Below are 22,965 nucleotides of genomic sequence, written 5' to 3' on the forward strand. Positions count from 1 at the left end.
ACATATGTGTTAAAGTTACATAAACATCATAATATCATAGCCTCATAAACTGGTAAATGCCATTGAGAACAAAGATTGAAGACTTAGACCATACTGATGAAGACGCGAACAGTGATGTCAACACTCAGCTTATCAGTTGGTCGAAATGTATACACATAATTGTACGTTCTGTGTGTGGGTAAGACATATCTGCTGATAGTCGAATGATAAGAATTGAATGGACTTTCGCTGCGACTGGTCAAAAACGGACGAACAGCTGATCGGAAAAATGCGAAAAACCCTTTTTTGTACGATTTTCGAACCCAAATCTCTGTGACCACCCGGTACCCGGCAGAGAAGAGATCGTGGAACGGAATTATCTGGCTTTGGGGATTTCGTAGACCGAGATACTGCGTTTATCGGGCGGGCGGCACGACGAACACGACCGTTTCCGCCATGATCGTTTCTTCCATGGGAATTGGTTTTTATTTTGTTCGTGTGTGTTGTTTTTTTTTTTTTTATATTATTTTATTTACCGTGGGTGGAATCACTGGAATGTCCTTGCACTTGCTAAGCCCCGAAATCACGACGGCGGCCATCAGTTCTGACGTTTTCCAAAGTTTGATTCCCACATCAATATAAACCATTTGGCGGCCAATAAAAACGATTCGTACATGTTAAATAATCGCTGGACAACGTGCACTACGATTTCCCGGTAGGTAGTGTTCGGGTTCTGTTGGATCGCGCAAAATGCAAGCCATCAAATGCGTTGTTGTCGGCGATGGGTAAGTCCTACGTACTTGACAATTAATATTATTACAACATTACTGACCGCGGTTCGTTAAGGAATGAGGCCATCACAAGTGGTAATCACAAACATTTTAGATAATGATCAGTTCTTGTCCGATATACCGCAGACCTAAACTGCTTTTCATTTTTTTTTTTAACATGCCATAGTTGTGTCCATCATTTGCTCTGCTGTGTTGTATTACCGTTCAACGTTTTTACACTTTAAGATAGCTTTCCATTCTATTGTGAAATATTTCAATTATTGAAAGTGGCTTTAATCAACGGTTCTTAGCTGTCATTGAACATCTTTTTAGAATCTTAAGTTTCTTGGGATCAAATTCATTATTTTCCTTTGGTGTTTTCGAAATGTATTGGTGATTACTGCTTATATTTGATATTTTCCTTACAACACATGCAATGCACACGGGTTTACTTGTACTTAATTGGGTACAAATTATGTATATATAAATTGTTATCTGTATTTTCCAATAAAAGTATTTTCAACTATGTAGTTCAAATTTTGTAAAAAAAAAAATGTTTTTGATTTTTTTTTTTTATAGAGCTGTTGGTAAAACATGTTTACTCATTAGTTACACAAGTAATGCATTTCCTGGAGAATACATACCTACTGTGTAAGTGACAATTTTTATTTAATCCTACAGGTGTCTTATTATATATTATGTGTAATCAATAACAAAGAGTATAACATTTAATTAACTTCTTTGTATAACAATATTATATTCTTGCTTCATAGTGATTGTTGATTGTATTATGTAATAGTATTGTTTTTAACTTTTATACTTTTATTATGAAGATATTAATTAAAAAAGATATTTTTTTAACCAAATGCACATATTTACATATTTTTAAATTTATAATTATTGTTAAACAATTTTTCACACTTTATCTTAATATTCTAACTGTACCAAAGAATTAGGTATTTATTAAATAATAATATTAATAAAAATAACTGTTTATACATAGTTATTTAAACAATTATTATTATCATTATTTTATTTCCTATTATTTTTATTTCTAAATTACATTTTTATTTTAAAAAGGCATAATTATTTTATGAAATATTATAGTTTATAATACTAACATATTTAACAATTATTATATCTAATAGTTGGTAAATAAAAAAAAAAAAAAAGTAGTAAATTTATTATTGGTAGTGTTTTCGTATAGTAGAAGTTAAAATAAAAAAAATAAATATGAATAGAATTAGTTAAAAGAATGATATATACTTAATTAAGTATTTCAATAAATGTTTTTTCTTCAAACTGTAAATACTTTTTTACTTTTTAGCTTATACTTTTATGGTTATACCAACATATGGTTTATTTTTCAAACATAGATCTTTATGATTTTAACTAAATATATTAAATGAAAAATATTTATAAATACATTAATAATAATTAGAAAATATGTATCAATGTATTATATTTTAAGTATTATAATATTAAAAATTACATTTTACTGTTTGCATCTAAGAATTTTTAATACCATCTTTGCAGTGTTTATCAGTAAAATTTCTCAAGTTACTATTGGTTTATATTAATTTTTGTAATATAAAGTTATTTTTGTTGGAAACTTATCTATTCTTGGCTAATTTTTTTCATAATATCTTCCAAGAATTAATTTTAAATCTGCTAGCTAATTATTGTTCTATCCTTTTATACTTATTTTATTTATAAATGTTAAATACAAATTGTACTATTTATTTTATATTAATTGTTATTGGAATTTTAGATTTGACAACTATTCAGCCAATGTTATGGTTGATGGTAAGCCAATAAACTTAGGATTGTGGGATACTGCAGGTCAAGAAGATTATGATAGGCTTAGGCCTCTTTCATATCCACAAACAGTATGTTTATTTAATGTTTTAAAATGTATATGATCCACATAACATTTTTTCTTATTCTTTCATTAAATTTATTTTACAAATATTTAATTTTTTTTTTTTTGTTTTTTCAGGATGTATTTCTTATATGTTTTTCTTTAGTTAATCCTGCATCATTTGAAAATGTGCGAGCAAAAGTAAGATAAATCAATATAACTACTTTGATCAATACTAAACATGTTTCATTGATTTAATGTATTATTACTAAATACATAATTGTAGTGGTATCCAGAAGTTCGACATCATTGTCCAAGTACGCCAATTATTTTAGTTGGTACAAAACTTGATTTACGAGAAGATAAAGAAACAATTGACAAACTCAAGGAAAAAAAATTAACTGCCATCACATATCCACAGGTATTTTTATTATATATTATTAATATATTTTGTGGTATTAATATACAGTAAGTTAATTTTAGGGTTTATCAATGGCTAAAGAAATTGGAGCAGTTAAATACTTGGAATGCAGTGCTCTGACTCAAAAAGGTCTAAAAATTGTTTTTGATGAAGCCATTAGAGCAGTTTTATGTCCTGTACAGCCACCAAAGCCCAAACCTAAGTGCGCAATAATTTAACAATCATGACTATGTTGTCACTGGTGAGTTAATTTATGATTCTTATAATACAATTTTTTCCAATCATGTATTTTGTACGATTGGAATTTAATTATTCATTATATCTTTTTAAAATTATTGTACGATAATTATGATACTATATAATATAAATTATGATAAATTCGTGTATTATTTACTAATACTTTTCTGATCTGGTGTTATAAATTGAGGTTTATTATATATTTATGAAATACTTAGGGACTCTAAATCCAACAGAGGATTGTCCAAGACTGATAACAGTCAGTTCACCGATCGATACACATTTTACTTGTGTATAACAACTAACAAAAAACAAAAGTTCTTCCTGCAAAATAATAGAGCGCACATAATAATTAAATTATGTAATGTATAGTATGGTAAGAAATTTATATATTAACTAGGGATCTATAATGCTGTTGAACAAACTTATGGCCTAATTTTATAGTCTAATCATGTAATCTATAGCTTAATCATTTTTATAAAAATATATGTACATGTACATATATATATATTGAAATAATCCATATGTTAATTCATTCTGTAATTGTAAATTAATTCAAATCGATTTTCATTGTGAATTTTTTCTTTTATTATTTTATTATATCTTTTCTAATAAGTTGCTTGGTGCTACTTACATTCTATATCTTTTAATATCACTATTTTGTTTTAACTTTCTTTAATGACATTGCCAAAAATGATTTACCACTTAACATAATAATGAAAATTAAATAAAAAATAAACAAATACAAAATACCTTTTTATAGAATGATTTATAGTAACTTGATAAATTGGGTAACATTGGCAATTTATATTAATTTGTAAAAAAAAATTATGAGCTAATTGATATATTATTGTTACAGTAGCATGGTTGATTATTTTAATTTAGGCTGTAATCAAAAATTATTTATTATTATTTATTAAGCTTTATGGATTTACAAAAATAAGTACTGTGTGCTTATCATTATTCTCAATTTATTTATCATGTATAACTTGACATAAATGCATTTTACATTGATTTAGAGTATAAAATATTGTGTACACAGAGATTATATGAAATATGTACAAAAGCAGCAAAATTTATAGTATCATTTTTGTAATATTTGTTATGTCTAAAAAAAAAATTCAGAATTTTAATGTTATATTTTAATGAGTTTCTTTATAAAATGTTGTTGTATGTACACTATGATTATTTAGGTAGTCATGTGGTTTTTTTTTTTGTATAATCATTTTTTTTCCTTTTTCTTTTTAACCTTGTAATTTCTAAATAAATGATATATCTTGTATAAAAAAGAGATATTTTCTTTTATTTTTCAACCCTGTGTTAATGACTAATTAAAATGTAGTCATTACTTTCATAAATAAATGATGTATTATTCATTTTAAATTTATATTTTTATAATTCATTTAACATTTGTATTTCTTCTTTATTAATGTCATATGTTTAAGAATACATTACTATCCTTTATACTTTAAATGGCTTACTAAGATCATAGATCTGATGCGAATTATTTCAAAATTGTAACTGTAAACTAGCAAAATGTAAAAAATAAATTAATTTGGGACCAGTTAAAGATGTTTTTGTTTATTAATTGAGAATTTAAAACTTGCATAAAAAATTAATATGATCTATAATGTTATCATTAGTTACATTTTGCATATGGATAATAATGTATATTTCAAATATATACATAGTGATTATGTATATTTGTATACAAAATAGTCCTTCGAGTATTATTTATAAGTTAGTATATTTTACAAGACTTAGAACACCTTATATCATTTTAAGGATTCCAGATTATTATTATTATTATTATTATTATTATTATTATTATTTTATATTATTTTTATATAAGTTATATATTTTGTTAATTTAATTCAAATTATTTGTTCTTTGTACTACTACAATCCATGTTATGAACTACCAAATAAATATAATAAGTATCAACATTTAGATCGGTCTTGAAATTGTGGTGTATGTTTAAACACAAACTATTAGTCTCAAAGCAATACATTTTGACTAGCTCAATGAGTTATATTATACCAGGCTTTTTATTGTTTAAAAAAACAAATTTTATTTTATACTGATTATAATTGATTGCATTTTTTATTTGAAATACAAATTAAATTAGAATTTAGTTTTTTATCTACAACAAGGTAAACACTGCTATGTTTATTTCATTTCTATTGAAAATTATGAATTACATTCTTAAAAGCTATTTATAATTATAATTTTTTAAATATTATTAAGTGCAAATTGTAATTGTTTTATCCACCAGATTAGATTTAAATTATTAGTAGTTAAGAAAAATCCATTAACAGATTATTCAATTTAGTGTTCTAATAAAATATTTTAATTTGATAAATTTTAAAGTAAACAATTTAATTTATTTAGTTATTTTTTAAAAAGTTATTAAAGTTAAGTGACATTCTATAATTATATAAAATAGAAGATAAGCTAAATTAGAGTGCAATTAAAATCTATGTTCTAGATATTTCTAGCAATTGGGATTTTAGGGTATGTATTAATGAAATTGTTTTTCATACCCGCATGCATAGTACAGTTCTGTGAACAATAGTTTCCTAAAAATTTTTTTTTTTTAGTAAAGTCAATTTTGCTAAAAACTGTTTATGACATAAGCTATCAAAACAATTATGATTTTTTTCATTAAATCATGTAAAATAAATAAATAAAACCAAATAATAGACAAATGACTTACTTGTTCCACACTCAATCAGTTTAATCATAATAGTAGTATACTCTAATCTAACATTTCCCAAAGTGTGTTCCGCGGAACCTTAGGATTCCGTGTGACAATGCTAAGGGTTCCGTCAGATGTATGTTATTATTCAGAAACTTATTTTATATTATATTTGGAAAAAATATTACTTAAAAAATTTTTTTAGAGTATTAAGTTTTCCTATTTTTTTTTTGTTTTTTAAAAAAATAGAGTTGAATTGGAATTAAAGATATTATGGTTCCGCGAAACAAATTGTTTTTTAAAGGTTCCGTGATTGTAAAAGTTTGGGAACCGCTGCTTTAGTCTGTAAGATAACTCTTGATACCTATTTATACTCACCAAGACAATATATTTTAATTTTAGATTAAAAAATATTTATTATAATTTTTAATTCTAGGTGGTGATAAAAAAATGTAGATGTATATTTATGTATAAATAAAATACTCATTTAGGAATAAAAAAAAATATGTTATACAATTGTATGAATATCACTAATTTAAAGTAATAAGTTTTAAATACCTATGAGGAAAAACAATATCCTAATATATACAGACCTGCATTTAAGGGGAGCACTGGCTACAACTGCCCCGGGTGCCAGTTTTTTTGGGGCGCAAACATTTTGTAGTCGGAAGTCTGCTCACTTGTGAATTATTGAACTTTTAAAATTATTTTGAAATTATTATTTTTTTTGTTTTTTCATAACAGTATTATAAAATCATGTTAATGTATTATGCTTTTTGGAATTTAAACAACTATGAACTAATGTATTTATAGCAATATAACTATCAGCGGTCCAGATTATTATTAATATACCTAATATTAGTTCCCAAATTTGTTGTTATAATATTAATAAACGTAAGTTATTAATAATAATACGACGTAGGTACCTATTATGTTATTGAGTGTGGCGTGCTGACTACACAAAAATAGCATTGTTTATAATGCAAAATGTCTAAATGCGGCACTGAACATATATATTAAAACCGTATTAATTACCGTAATTCACTGTTATTCAATCTTATCACAACATTTATCCTTAAGCTAGAGGAATTTAGTCCTATGTTGGATATTAATATTTATTATATTTATGAAAAAATTATACCTTTATAACATATACTGTGTAGTCCGGTTGTTACGTTCAACACGAACACAAGCATATTGAGCCAATGGATCTTTCGCTCCCTTATCTCTAAGCACGTTCGTTAAATTATTTTTATCATGTTCATTAGTACAATGTTTCTTTACCTTTTGCGGTATTATGTTGGTACAACAAAAATGGTCAGAATTCGGGCCTAGCGTCTTCGTGTACGCCCAAATCCACCATAAGGAATCTGTCATCTTCGTCATTGCCACTGCGTCCAAATGATAAGAAATCCAAAAAGTTTGTTTTACCAAACCGATTCGCCGTTCTGGCATCTGAGGAGGACAACTTAAGTAAACCCAACGTCATGTGTGATTCTTTCGATGCAATTAACGAGTCCATTATCCTCACTCTACACGACAACTCCAGGGCTCCGCCATTTTATATCCAAGACATTAAAAACTTCTCCACTTTCAAAAACACGTTAATCCAGCTCACTGGTCAAAACGGTTTTACAAGTCATTACCTTCTTTTTTGATTGTCCTCCCTCAAGGTCATAAACATTTTAATATAATTGCAGAATACCTAATGGAAACCAATGCTTCTTTCCACACTTTCATGCCTTCTATATACCGGCCTTACAAGATCGCCATAAGAAACCTGCACCACTTGACCCTTATCTCAGATGTATCTGATGCTCTCGACGAACTAGGTCACTTCGCTACCCGTGTCGTAAATTTTATTAAAAACGGACGCCCATTACCACTCTTTTTCGTGGTCCTCAATCCCAATACTAATAATAAATATGTTTTAAGTATGTCATAAATTTTGCATACAAAAATCAAAGTTCAATTACCATACAGGACAAAGAGTGGTCCGCCTCAGTTTAAAAACTGTCAGACATACCGCTAAATATTGCCATCATCCCTTACACTGTGTTAAATATGGAGGAGTTTACTCTTCAGACACTTGCGCCAAAAAAAAAGCAGCCCAGCCACATACATCCTTCGCACGGGTAACAACACCTCAAACTACAAGGGATGTCCAAAATATAAAGCACTACTCAAACATCGCAAATTTACTCATTCAATTCGACGAAATCCGAACACTACTCATATCTATCATTCTCAAACCATCACCTCTCCCTCCAAAGTCTCCTACGCTTCCGTTGCCGATCCTAATAATACTCCATTATTGAATAATTCCGCTAACAACCATATTTTTTCCAAATTTTTTTCAGATTTTTCTTCACTAATTAATCCCCTCATTTCCCTCCTTACAGCCGTACTGCAAAAGCAATCCATTCCATAATTCATTCATTCCCTATCTCATTAGCCTAATTACCAATTATTTCATATTCACCGATAATTATATCTGTTTATCTTAATGTCAGTATTATGAACTTAATTTTAAGCACTTTATTATAATCGTTGAGTTGTAATAGTTTTATACTTGAAATTAATAAAAAAAATTTATATATATATTGTGTTTTGTAACCTAAAAATTTTAAATGTGTAGTATCTATTAATGTTGGTGCCTACAAGGGTCAATGGCATTCATTTCATATTTCCTGTTGATGAGTGACGATATCTATTTACAGTAGACTATAACAATAATACACTTAAAACGTTCCGTCTATTATCATATTATCTGATTATCGCAGTTGGGAATTAAAAAAAATCATGAATACTAATTGAACATACATATTTTTAATTTTTAAATTATTAATAAAAAGTACATACATTTATTTTTTTTGTGGGAAGTATAATAAATTAAACATTTATAACTAGGTACTCAAACTATTCATAATGTAAAATACTGTATTTACATTATTTTAAGAACAATTCGTCATATAAGTATTACAAATGTAATTAATAATTACTACTTTCTTGAAAGTCATTACTTATATGGACTGTTATACTCATCATTTTATAAAAAAAATTATTTACAGTTATTTTCGTTAACAAATAATCACATTAATTGGCATAATGTTTTTAAATATTTTATTCGTATAATGGGTAATACGTTTAACAAATAATTATTGGTCTTTATTAATGTTGATATTATAGTACATTTTATTGCTTTTGGTTTGAATTTAAAATTTAGTTTGTAGTCAATCAGCATTGTCTGATAAGCTATAGCATTAAAGCTTTCATTATTTATTTACTTATCAAAATCTATTAAAATCCCAAATGTTCGCTCATCGTATTGACAAATATTAAATAAAACATTATTAAATTTGTGCAATGCTGAGAGTATTTTCTTTAATTTTGACAATTACATTTTATGCTAATGAATACAATTGTGTGCCTATAGATATATCGTAATGTTAATTTATTTTTATTTAAACTGGGACAAGCCCAATTATTACATAACATAATTAAATTTAATTATATATTCACAAATATAGATAGAGAACGATGATCATCATTTGTGAGATTATAATTAATTACACAAAATATATGTTTATTTAATACGAGAAGGTTTAAAGACTAATCATTATAACAATAATACTCTTTTTTTTTTTTAAATCTGTCTATAAAAAAACTTAGGTTCTTTTTATTATGTGTATAAATGTATTTTATGATATCATAATGCAGTAAAAGCAGATATTTTCTTCATTTTAAAATTGATTTCCCAAGTAACGATTTTCACATTGTTCTTAAACGTAGAAGAGGATAATAGCCATTATTTGAATTGATATCTATTATAAAATCTGGTTAGGATTTGCACCATAAATTTGATAACATCTCTGTTATGAGAATCATTTGCACACATTTGTAATGATGTGCATCATTCGTCTGTAAAAGACAGCACAAATATTTTATTATGTGTACTATTTATATGTACGTTATTTTTAAACCTTTTCAAATAAATAAATAACGGTATATCTTCGATACCCGCGTGAACGACACGGGTCGAAAAATAAATACTATTGACATCCCTACATTCAAAGGACAGGCCCAAGGTCTATGCCACCGCATGGGCCTATATAACAGGGACACACACCACCCTTCCCAAAGCTCTTGATCTTATGTCGTCAGTGCATGCGCATCGATCATAAGATCAACAACGAGCTTATACATGCGATTTATTTTGACTTATTTAAGTTTAATTTAAATAAAAAAATATTAAATTATTTTAATCCGTTCGACTTGTGTTCTTCGTACGAGTGTTGAAGAGTATCCGGTTCTAGTGCAATTAAATTTTGCATTTGTCCTTTCTTTTTGAACCTCGCATCGACATCAGAAAGTCTACGGTAAAATAAGTGCTGCTTTATTTAGTTTGGCAGACTGCATATTTGCGCTGATCGGATCTCGAACCCTCTCAACCCTAAGATCCCTCCCTTAAACAAGGAGGAAGGTAACAACCCATTAATACCTCACCGCCATTCATATATACCATCTCCCCCACTCTTCCTAAGTGTTAAAGGTGGACAAATTAAATATTAGTATAAATAGATACCTATTTTTAAATATATCTGTACATACATATGTATTATCTGAGCTTCAACCCCCTCAAATTTCACTATTTGCAGTTTTGTGTCCCATTCTGCAGGACCGGGATAACAATGGCGGTGTTCGTTAACAGTGTTAAATTTGGGACACTAGGTACCTGTATAGTATAATAATTATTTATATATATTATATAATAATCTATTGCGTCGGTTCCTAAAAAAGTGTTCATAAATTGTGCCAAAGTACTTGTATTTTTTATAATGATTAAATTAAATACAAAAATCTTTTGAGTTAATTTAAATTTTCTATAGTTTTAGTTTATATACATATATAGTTAATATAATTACATTTTATCTTTTTTGTTCATTTTTTATGTAATTTACAATCGTTTAACCGGAGTTAATATATTACAAAAATTACTGAGCTAATAGAAGTTTACTATGGAAGAGATCCAAAAAAAAAAGGCTTCGAGAACCGCGGGTTGGACCACTCTGTGTTACACAATGTCCAAAGATTCGGTAGAGAACACTGACGTAACCAGATACTTGGGTGCCTTAAATCAAATATAAAATGGAGTCCTCTAACCAAAAATGTAAATGGTCTTAAAAAAATCATAGGTACACCGCTTTTTCCCCTCCCATAAGGTAATCAAAACCATTGCATCCTTAATAATTTTTGTAAAATTAAAAGCAATTCTATAAAGTCTCCATTTATTATTTAGTCATGATTATAATTTTATAATATTATGAAATCAATAATTCGTAAAAACAATAACAATATAACAGTGGCGTAGCCAGGATTTTTAAATGGGGGGGGGGCTAACTACTTTTTTGGATAAATATGGTAAGAGAGGATATGAGAATTCAGCCTTAACCCCCCACTCTCACCGTCTACCACCAAGTTTCTAAACGTAATTCAAGCATTTTAGTATAGTTTTAAAAATATTTATTAATATATTAATATATAATTTATAATAATAATAATAATAATTTTGGTTTCAGTGTTCAGTCACTTGCTCCACTCTGATAGCTGCATCCTCTTAGGCGAATTTCTGGCAAATTCAGTTATTATTTCACTTTCATCGAATTGCTCTTTTTTATTTATATTAGCCATAGTTAACCCATTCAGTCCGTTTTCCGACATGGTGCTTCTAAAAAAAATTTTTAAGCGATTAAGTGCTGAAAACGTTCTTTCCGGAGTGAAAAAGGTAACTGGTAACGTGGTGAATAATTGTAAAAGTATTTTAATGTTAGGTCAAAGATTGGTGTGATGAGAGAGTGAATCAAAAGCAGAATTCGGTTTTGGAATAGGATTTTGACTCCATTGTTGCCTCCATATGAACAGGTTAGCTCTGATTGTAGATGAGGTATCATCATGGAGATCTTGGACATATATTTTAGCAGTTTTTATAATATTTTTATCGTCATACATATTTAAATTGGCCGGAATAAGTCCTTCAAGTGGCATAACATCAATAAGCCTTTGATTAAAACGAGCATCCATTGATTCTATTAAATAGTCAAGATACATTATACGTATAAACACGGTCCATGGGGGGGCTATAGCCCCCTTAGCCCCCCCCCCCCTTGGCTACGCCACTGCAATATAACTATAGCATAAATATTTAATTTTAAGCTATACGTAGATGTTAATAAAAAAATACAGGGAAAAACCAATTTTTATTGATTATCCACCGATTAGCCGCTTGATAAAAATCCACCCCGATAAATTAGGGTCCCCAAAGTTTCACTTTGCTAACTTACCCGATAGTTGCGCCACTGGTGGAGAATCGATCGGCGCAATTGATTGTAACTGACGCAAATGGTATTCTACTGGAACATCGATCGGCGCATTTGAAGTATCTATTTTTCTATCACATAATTTGTTATTCTCTACTTACGATTTTCCATGCAATTGATACATACCCAACAATGCCCGTCAAGATCGGCTGTTGCCCGATAGAGATCGACATCGTTCGAAGTGGACGCGCAGGATAACCGTCATATTCCGATCATCTTATCGATGATCACACCTTATCACCTCTCCACACCCTACCATAATCGGCAGGCTTAACCATCAAGTTATATGGATCCGCAGATTCGTACTCATCTGTTCCCTATACCAACCGAGCGCGTCCATCACGCCGAGAGCAAGAGGATTTGAGGAAATCTGTTCACCGATGTTCACAGGGAGGACCACGATAACCGAAACACACCACAGGAACCATGTGTGCAGAAACCACTCGAGCCACGTGTCCAAGGTCGTAGCGACGGGGAGGGACAGAAGTGCCTACGGCCCGGGCGCAATTCCTGGGAGGGCGCAAAAATGAAAAATTTGCAATTTAAGTGTTGTAAGTTATAACTTATTACTCATAAGTAAAATTAATATTATGTATCTATGTATTTACTTATATAACTTATAAATATAATTATGTTATACCTATGTACCTACTTGTTATTATAATGTATATTTTTGTTTTAATAAATTATTGATTTAAATAAAATTAGCAAACGCTTACATAATCATAAAGAAAGATCATTATTTATATTGCGTTTAAAAAAATATTCAGGTTATTTGTGAGTTTTTTTTATAAATACTTAAGGACGCATTTTGAAGTTTCGCACCGGGCGCAATATTTGGTTACTACGGCCCTGTACGCGCCTCGAACGCGCATCACCGTCGTCTTAAAAGCTGCAGCTGCCCATTGTCGTCTGATCGGCAAACCGCCGTCACTTGTTATCATCAATCACTCGCGCCAGTATACATCTAACTACCGGCAGGACGTCGTCCGTCCACCCATCCCAATTCTTTATCGGTTCGCGTTCCGTTTGCGGCCTACATTTTTTATTCCTGTTCATTACTAGCACCCACGTACCGTGTTCGTTGTCCTTTTTCTGCGACGCATTGGCAGTGTTATAGACGGCTGATGGTGAACCGTACGGTCGCATGATCGCGGTACTTAGGTGGGCATACCAATAATATAGTACGTCCCTCTTAAGTCTCGAACGTTATGCATACACCTTCACGGTCTCCCTACGGGCCAAGACGTATACTTTCCGTTCAACTGGGTCGTTTATTCCATTCTGCAATCGATTAATAACTTTATAGGTTTTGTATTACCTATAGTTGCGTACCTACGTCCTGCAGTCGTGTACTACATCGATAGGAACGAGTAAGACTAAAGAAAAACGACAACGTATCATTATCTGCATCTTATGAATGAGCAAGATCGGGGTGCAACTCCTTCGAAGGTTCCTGTCGAGTGTATATATATTATAAATTATACCGGAATAAAAGATATAAGTTCAAAGTATCCCCTTGCAATGCGTATAGGTACCGGTGTACGTTTATGCCGAAAAATAATATCTACATGTTAATTATTAAATAATAATTTTACTTCTTTTCTCTTATTAATATTTGTGTTTTAAATAATCCTCTTTATTTTCGACTGTAAGAACATTAACTTGATAAAACGAATGTTATACACTTTTGAAACAATTTATCAATTCCAACAACATAATGTTTACATTAATGATATTAAATATTAAATTACACAAGTATTCGTTTAAAAACATCAAAACATTTATTAAAACATTTTATATTTTATCTTTATTTATTTATTGTGTTTGTTATTTAGTCATTGTTTATTTGTCTGTTAAGAATTCCAAAAACGAATTTAATGTATAAAAAATAATTCTAAAAATAATTCTAGTCGCGGGAAAAATGCAATTAGTTAAGTAATTTTAAATAGTTTAGGAGTATAAATCATTATGGAAAAATAGTTAGAGTGTTACAACCATGGGTGATTTATCTTCATTGAAGAAGAAAATGTTTGCACTTATTATGAAATATTTCACATATTTTTTTAATTTAAATTGAAAAAAGTGGCTATTTCTTTCTATTTTAGAATTTATCGTTGCAAAGTATAGTAATTTATTTATTAATAATTAACATAAAAATAACTAATTTTTACATATATTATTCTGTACATATTTGGAGTGTTTTTCATTAATTTTTCATTACCTATTTATCGAATGATTTCAATTTCCCAATAATTATTAAGGAATATGGCTATTAAGTTTGTATAACCTTTTTTGTCTTATCGATAAAAAAATACATCCAAGATCATTTTTCCAATTTATGATCTTAAATACGCTTTTATACGCAAAAGAGAGAAAAATATTTTCTGTGCGGTAAAAATGGATCCTTGATTTTCAAATCATTTTCTTTTATTAAACATTTAAAAAATAACTATTTAACGTAATTTATGATTAACGTATTTAACCGGTGTCTTGGGGTCACAGAAGGTGTCGGGGCACCCATAATCCTCGTTAACCCGCGTCTGACATGTAACATGCGTCTACTCGTTGATATACACTGCAATTCCTTAAGACGAAATAATTTTGAAAGGCAGTTTTAAATTGTTTATTTATCATTTAACACGAGTATATTTTACAACGAATGGCATTGAAGGGTATATCTGTATCACTGATCTCATCCATAGGCGCAACTAGGGGGCGCAATAGGATTTTTAGCATTCCTGAGTTCAAATGTAGCACTACTGTTTTCTTTTCAGATCTATATAATACAGTTAAATACCATTTTATTTTATTTTCAGCAATTTCAGCACCCCTAATATTTGGGCTCGAGTTGCACATATGGTCTCATCGTACGTTTAACGACGTTTTTCGCACGTGCCGGGAGACTCACCACTCCGTTTCACGGCCTACGTAGCTCGTAATGCAATTGATAGTGTTGATATGCGTTCGGTACAATATATCATATTATACACTCGTCGAATGGCGTTTTACTTTTTAAGCCCACACGTATTTCACGGACCGGACAACACTTGCGAGATGTCCCCTACGATTTGAGACGTCGTACAGCAGATATACTATTATTATTATCGGGATCGAGCGTGGGGGGAAAAGGCACGCCATGCGTAGTTGTCCGTGGAAATAAATGTCAGCCGTATTGTTGCGATGAACGAAGAAGGAAAATGTCGTACTAATACAACGTCCTATAATTCGACTATTTTGAGATGGAAACGCTTTTGACTGTGTACACGCAAATACGTAGAGGGAATTTTATTTTGGTGGGTGAGGCTCTCTAGCAACAGCACCGATTTCATTATCTACGCCAAAAATTCGGTCCTTTAATGATAGTAAGTAATTTTTCGTATATTTAAGATTAACAAAACCTTTTGTCTTTAATTGCCTACCTACCGAATCAAAAGTTTCAAAAGTATTTTATTTACATTCAACTTAACAAGGATTTCCATTCTAACGGGAAGGCATGGGAAAACTTCTGGGGGGTGTCTAGGTCTCATGTCGCTCATTCTTGATTCGTGTCTGGGTGTACATTTTATAAAAACATGCCGATAATATACATAGTATTACTCGCGTATACGTGCATATCACATGAGTAAGTAAGACGGCTAGAAAACGTATTCGGATTTTCGTGTACGCTGAATTACGTGTGTCGTATTTCACCCGCGATCTTCAATCATGATCGGTAAAAATAAAGATAGATAAAAGATAATTTTACGAATACCGTAAAGATACAACAGTCTAATCGTTTGTAGTGACGGACAAAATCCCTTGACCATCATCTAGACCGTGTATTTTGCCTTACAAAATACGTATATTCATTTTTTTTTTCAATGTATATAATATACATAAATGTGTGCGCAGTAAATAAGTGCATGTGTGCGTATGTATGTGTGTACATGTATATGCTTACGCTCCTCATTGTACTTGGCCGTCCTCGCCGTGACACGATTGCTGAAATATCATACGGGATTGTCCCCATTTAGACTTTCGACAAAGCCACGCGTTCGCAATAATGGCTTTCGACCAAAATCCATTAACTATTTACTATTCATAAATATTATATATATATTTATATAAATGACAAAAAGAAATCTGTTGTGCGAATGATATTCGATCTCAGGGGGGAAAAAGAGAAAGGAAAACGTGTTTGCCTCAGTGACATCCAAGTATAAGTATATTTTTCCGTATAGAACGTTTACATTTAGGAAGAAACGCGTAGGTATCGCAACACTATATAATATATAGGCTTGCCATTCGTCCCGATTTGACCGGGACCGGTTATTAGAATCTGAGAGGAAAAAAAACATTTATTATTAAATTATTCAATAATAAAACATAGAATAATATTGTACATTATATAATTTTATATTATGGTTAAATAATAATGTGTTCTTGTATTAGCTTATAGATATTTGAACTACAAATTTATATGTTTATTTTTGTTTGATCTGTGAACCTTAGTATAGTAACTTCGCCGTGTAATTGTAACATATGTTTGGACGTGAATGCGTAACAAAAAATTATACGTGATGGAGTTACACTGTGTCCCGTCAGTTGTCGGTAAAAAGTGTCCGCATCAAAGGATAATACGAGGCAATGTTAAGCCAAGTGTAGACACAGTTGTGCAATATTAACACAGGTTTAGACCTGATCACTAGTCGATAAATATTGTTTTTAACTTAAGTCATTCGTTTGCAACATTATAATTCAGTATTGTTCGTTTCATTTATATTATTCAGAAAAAAATAAAATAAATAAATCTATAACCACTACAGAGAACCACGGGTAAGTGTTGTCCTCCGTGAAAGTACACTACTTAGTAACTGATGGAACGTTACGCAACATCGCAACACCACCACAGCAAGAGTTCGTAACACGTTACACGTAACAGAACAAAGTTAAGATACGATGTTGTGTTACGTGCGAATATTGCAAGCGTGGCTTAAAAAACTTGAAACATCATCGCGTATCGTGCAACATTGATACGGGACGATATTGCGACGACCCTAGTTGGCATTTTTTTTTTTAACAACTGGCAATATTCACCCCGTATTATTATACATTGAGACCAGTGTTTATTTTAGAAGGGATGACTTGGGATATTAACCCCCCCCAAAATTGATTTATTTGTTAATTATTTACTTTTATGGCATACCATATACCACATACCCCCCAATTTACGATGCCCTAGGGATAGAAGGTCTAAACTAAAGGGCATGGTCGGTTTCCGTTAAAAGTGTACCTTTCCTTTTTCCGCCGATTCACTTTTCCGCCAAATAGTAAATTGGTTGATTCCTTCTTCCGCCAAAATCATACCTTTTCCTTTTCCGCCAAATGAAAAACGTAATCTAGTATTTGATTGAAATATTGAAATATTCTGTCTACATTAGCTCAACACATTAAACATATATAGGTATATACGAAAAAATTCCAAGATCTCATTAATTTTATTTTTATTTTACATGAATTACTTTTTTTTTTTTTACATATATAAATGTCATATTATTTAAAAATCAAATTAAAATGGCGGATATATATATATATATATATATATATATAAATATCTTACGACTGAAAAATAATTTTCAACTGACGAATATTGTATAAGTTTGAACATATACAATAATCAAAATAAGTGATTGATATTTATTGTGTAAAAAGTAGTGGTAAATATAAATACCATAGCTTAAAGTAAGTTACTTGTAATGGACTAGTATTAGTAACTAGCAGTATTAGTAGAGAACTTGAAACTATAAAAAAAACATTAAAAAAAAAACTTAAAAATTACCCACTTAAAAACCTTATAATATGCTCTTATATATTTTTAAAGCAATTTATTTAAAATATATATAAATGATTTAAATGTTATATAACTTTAAATTATTTTTCTTATCCTATTTTATCATCACAATTCTTACGGTATAGGATTTTATCGACAGTTGAATATTACTAGACTAACTTTTTTCATATGGCAGAAAAGTGAATTGACGAAAAAGGGGAAGGTATGATTCTGGAGGAAACGGGTGACTTCAGGAATAACACTGATTGAGGCGTAACATATTTTGATGCGGACGAAAAAACCGACAATCGATGATAAGCGGTGTAAAAATCGACGCGTATCATCTTGTTTGCTGTCTTGTTACGTGTTCGTGTTATATGCCGTTGTTGTAGTTCATGGAGTAATATAGAGTTGCTATTTTCCATAATGACTGTATATATCGCAAATCTCAAGAAAAATTAGTATTTCAACTACGTAACACTTTGCTAGATCGCGTTGAACAATATAAAAAATGATAATAGTTTGTTGATAAATATGATTTGTTTTCGGTTTATCTATTTATTTAATATTTTATTTTACGCTTCTAAAAGTATTAACAACTATTAAAATCGATTTATATACACATTATATCTTCAATCCAAAGTTTTTCATTATTTTTGTAACTCTAATACATTCAGCTAGCCCAGAAAATAGAATAATCCATTGTCAAATCATTTAATTCTATTTATTAAGTCAATATCAATAACTTATATTAACTATAGTAAATTACAGTTTATAGTAATTAAACGAAACACTATCGTTAAGAATGTGGTATAACAAAATAACACCTTTCAATGGATAGTGAAATTAAATGTAAACACATTTATTGATGTCAGCGACTGATTATCATTAGTATTAAAAATCCTTTTTACACATTAAATGTTGAACGTATTGTAAATTATATTACAGATATTGTTTTATATAGAATGCAATATATGTGATTTTAATGAAAAGTATATACTTTATATAAATTTTTATTTTCCGACCATCAAGTTAATTTTGAATTAAATTGTTATTAATATTGTAATTATTTAAAATTAAACTGCAGCTAAGCTGCTGGTAAATAGTTTATCAATAGGCAACTAACATGTTTCACATTTTACGTGTTGCATTATTCAATGAAACGTTCGCAGAAAATTGTTTATTGCTATATTATATCATATTATTTCAAATTTCATCCGCATCACGGTCTTGGAACATGTCATATTGGATAATACTAAGCTAGTACAATATTTTGGCCCGTATAAAACGGTAGCACTGTAAAATTAGACTTTTTTTTTTAATTAGCTTTATTTCGTTGTATGGACGGCACCTCTGCGTTACCTTATGTTTCAGTTACGCGACAATGGTGTTGCGATACGGCGTCACGTTACGCGTGAGTGTTGCGAGTGTGTACACGCCTTTTGCGAGGCGATGCTACTACGACGAGACGCAAATGCTCGACATTAATGCAGGTCTATGCTTGAGCATTAGCCGCCCGTGAGTCACGTAGCCGATTAATGTTGTTCGTAACGTAAATCATTCGTTTATATTATTCAGTATTATTCGTTTGTTTAGTATTAAAAAAAAAAAAAAACATTTTAATATGAAGTGGAACGAAGAAAACACTATTCGATTTATTGAAATTTATCGAAATAAAGAAATACTATGGAATTCCAAACACCCTCAGCACTACAACAAAATTATAAGGCATGATGTTTGGCTAGACGTTTCTAAAGAAATTGGCTTTACAGTTGATGAATGTAGAAGGAAAATTAATGGTTTACTATCAGCAATGAGGCGTGAAAAATCTAAAATTAAAAAAAACCTCAGAAGCGGAAGAGGTAAGTAAAATGTAAAAGTAAAATCAACATTGTTATATTAGTTATATTTTTTATAGACGCATATGAAACATACAAAAGCTCGTGGTATGCTTATAACAGTATGAAGTTTCTTTGGGATAAGGATACACCTTGTCAAATAACGAGTTCAGTGCGTATAAAACAGTTTATATTTTATGTTATTAATAGTTAGTTTAAGTTAATTTTAATGTTATACATTTATTGCAAAGTAACGAGGATAGTATAATATACCTAATGTAGTATAATAGTAAATATGTAAAATACTATAATGTGTTTAATTTTTTTAAATTATTTTACTAATTAAGACATACGAAACAAAAAACAGAGTGAAAACATATAGATATCTTACATTTATATATAGATTATTTTAGGTGAGTTACGCTGGCATCCGCAGGTTAAAATAACTACTCAAAACCGGTACCAAAATTTGTTATGTAATTTGTTCAAATTTGTAATTACGATTTCAAAATGATTACATCCACTCAAACCAGGGAAAATCGATTTTTCATTTCGTATGTCAGCGCAACGTTACTTCAGCATCCACATTCTTAATTTTTATATTAGATACTCAAAACCGGTGCCAAAATTTGTTATATAATTTTTACAAATTTGTAAACGCATTTTAAAAATTTGTACACCTCACTTAAGGGTTAAGTTAGCGGATACTGGAGTAACGTTACGCTGGCATTCGAAATGAAAAAGTGTTTTTTCACCCTTTAGGGGGTGTACAAATTTTCAAAATGCGTTTACAAATTCGTACAAATTATATAACAAATTTTAGTACCGGTTTTCAGTATCTAAGATAAAAATTATGAATGCGGATGCTAAAGTAGCATTACGCTGGCAACCGAAATGAAAAAGTGTTTTTCCAGCCTTTAGGAGGGTGTACAAATTTTCAAAATGCGTTTATAAATTTGTACAAATGATATGACAAATTTTGTAACCGGTTTTGAGTAGTTATTTTAATCTGCGGATGCCAGCGTAACTCAGCTGATAATTTTATTTATTTATTTGTTTATTATACATATAAGAGAGAAAAATATCTAAATTATTAAATGCATTTTAACACATTTATTTTTTTGACTAAAACTAAAGTACAAATTTACTAAAAAACAAAATACGATATATTTTATGTTGTGTAATATTGTTAATAATTATTACACGAGTATTTACTGTAAAAATTATTAACGCATCTGATTTTATTATTTCATTTATCATGAATATTTATTTTAACAATTAATTTGTTCTTTCTTTATAAAATATTCGGCCAATCATTTTCGAATTTGTTTTGTTAGACACGATTTACGTAAATTGTTTCATATGAGTAGTAAGTTTGTACTACTATCTTAGGTTTCATTTCTTTACGAACCATTTACCATATTTTTATTCACAGTAGGGTCCATACTTCCTGGTGGTGAATATATAGTTTAAAATAATATAAATATAGAAATTTAAGATTCGTAAGAAATTATGTAGACGAACTACTACTCTGAAAACTAGTTGTACTTTCTGGGGTTCCAACAATAGTAATTTTCGGGAGTACATGATTGATAAATAAACAGTATTCATAATTTTTCTGTTATAATTATTATTAAAATACTAATTTTTTTCATATTATGTTATTTAATTTATATTAAATTAAAAATGAATAAAAATCTTTGTAATTGTTTTTTTTTTTTAAATTCTAGTTTGGCAATTTATTATTTAATTAGGTGACTATTTTATTTTTACAGATACCGAATGAAAAAGAGATAGATATTAATGAAAACACAGTCACAGATAATGTAGAATGTGATGTATTGGCCACACCGACATCTTCACCGTGCTCGTCTTTACCACCACCGTCCCAACCAATTATAAAAAAAAGAAAAACGACAGAAGACTCTCGGTTGGATAAAGCTTTTGAACTTTTAACTGCTTCTGTCGCAAATTCGATTAACGACGAATCACAAGACTTTGGAAATTTTGTAGCAAAAAAATTAAGAAAGTACTCAGCTAAAACACAAAGTTTGGTTCAAAATGCAATAATGGGTATTTTTCTGAATGCAGAAAATGGACTATATGAACAGCCTTTGTATAGTTATCATCATTCTTCCAACCATAAAAATGTGTCCCATGTTTCTACTTTGACATCTCCATATATTACTCCAACTACAGAATCAATTCCGCCAACACATATTGAAGACGAAGACATTTAAAATTTAAAATTAATATTATTTTAATTATATTCCATGCTTATTCATTTATTTTTTAGCCTCAATATCTTGATTAATATTATATTTTTAGTTTAAAAAAATAAAATAAATTTTTTTGTAATTTATTCGTTTAATACGTCATATTTTCTCTTAGTAAATTGACTAATACTGTATACTGTTAATTAATGCTGTTATCAACGTATTTAATTTTATGTATGTTCCACGTACTTTTACCATGTAAATTGCCGTTTGTCGTAAATATAAATAAATAGAAATCAAATTTAAGCTTCACAGACTTACGGTATTATTTGATTTATAACTTGTCAGGATGTTCTAAAAAAATATTGCTAACTCGTACAACTATGATCAGTTGCTAAAAAGAGAAATTTTATTGATAATATTTCATGAAAACTTCTAGCTTTTCTCAGAGAAAAGTATCCTGTTCGGCTTCTTTTGGACGAATCAAATTGATCAAGTACTCGAAATTGGTTAGTGACATTCTTGTGAATTTTGTATATTGTTCATTAATTTCTTGAAATTTTATATCGGTTAATACTGTGCTATTATTTGTCGTAGGCTTGTTTCTTCTTTTGAACAATTGTGCTTGCCATCGTCTTATTATTTTTTTTGATTTTTTTTTTTTCTTAATGACATACGAATACAAAGATAACATACATATAAGATAAATTGTTTCAGCGAACCACGGATAAGCATAATCCTGCGTGAACGTATACT

General features: G+C 29.6%; 2 protein-coding genes across 2 annotated transcripts; both read left to right on the top strand.

Moving 5' to 3' along the window:
- The first annotated feature begins 502 nt into the window (after nt 1–502).
- On the top strand, nt 503–5,218 carry LOC112694117 (ras-related protein Rac1). The gene is made up of 7 exons (XM_025569494.1): nt 503–764; nt 1,329–1,400; nt 2,521–2,638; nt 2,749–2,811; nt 2,897–3,031; nt 3,094–3,272; nt 3,487–5,218. The coding sequence occupies exons 1-6, from the start codon at nt 730–732 to the stop codon at nt 3,247–3,249; spliced, it is 579 nt and encodes a 192-aa protein (XP_025425279.1). The 5' UTR covers nt 503–729; the 3' UTR covers nt 3,250–3,272; nt 3,487–5,218.
- Nucleotides 5,219–15,618: 10,400 nt separating this feature from the next.
- On the top strand, nt 15,619–22,298 carry LOC112694092. Its single transcript, XM_025569459.1, has 4 exons — nt 15,619–15,708; nt 19,530–20,017; nt 20,074–20,165; nt 21,769–22,298. Exons 2-4 carry the CDS (start codon nt 19,780–19,782, stop codon nt 22,231–22,233), a joined length of 795 nt encoding a protein of 264 aa, XP_025425244.1. The 5' UTR covers nt 15,619–15,708; nt 19,530–19,779; the 3' UTR covers nt 22,234–22,298.
- Nucleotides 22,299–22,965: the final 667 nt, after the last annotated feature.

This window comes from Sipha flava, unplaced genomic scaffold, assembly GCF_003268045.1.
Source record: "Sipha flava isolate LNK unplaced genomic scaffold, YSA_version1 123_pilon_pilon, whole genome shotgun sequence".
In the NCBI taxonomy this organism is placed as follows: Eukaryota; Metazoa; Arthropoda; class Insecta; order Hemiptera; family Aphididae; genus Sipha; species Sipha flava.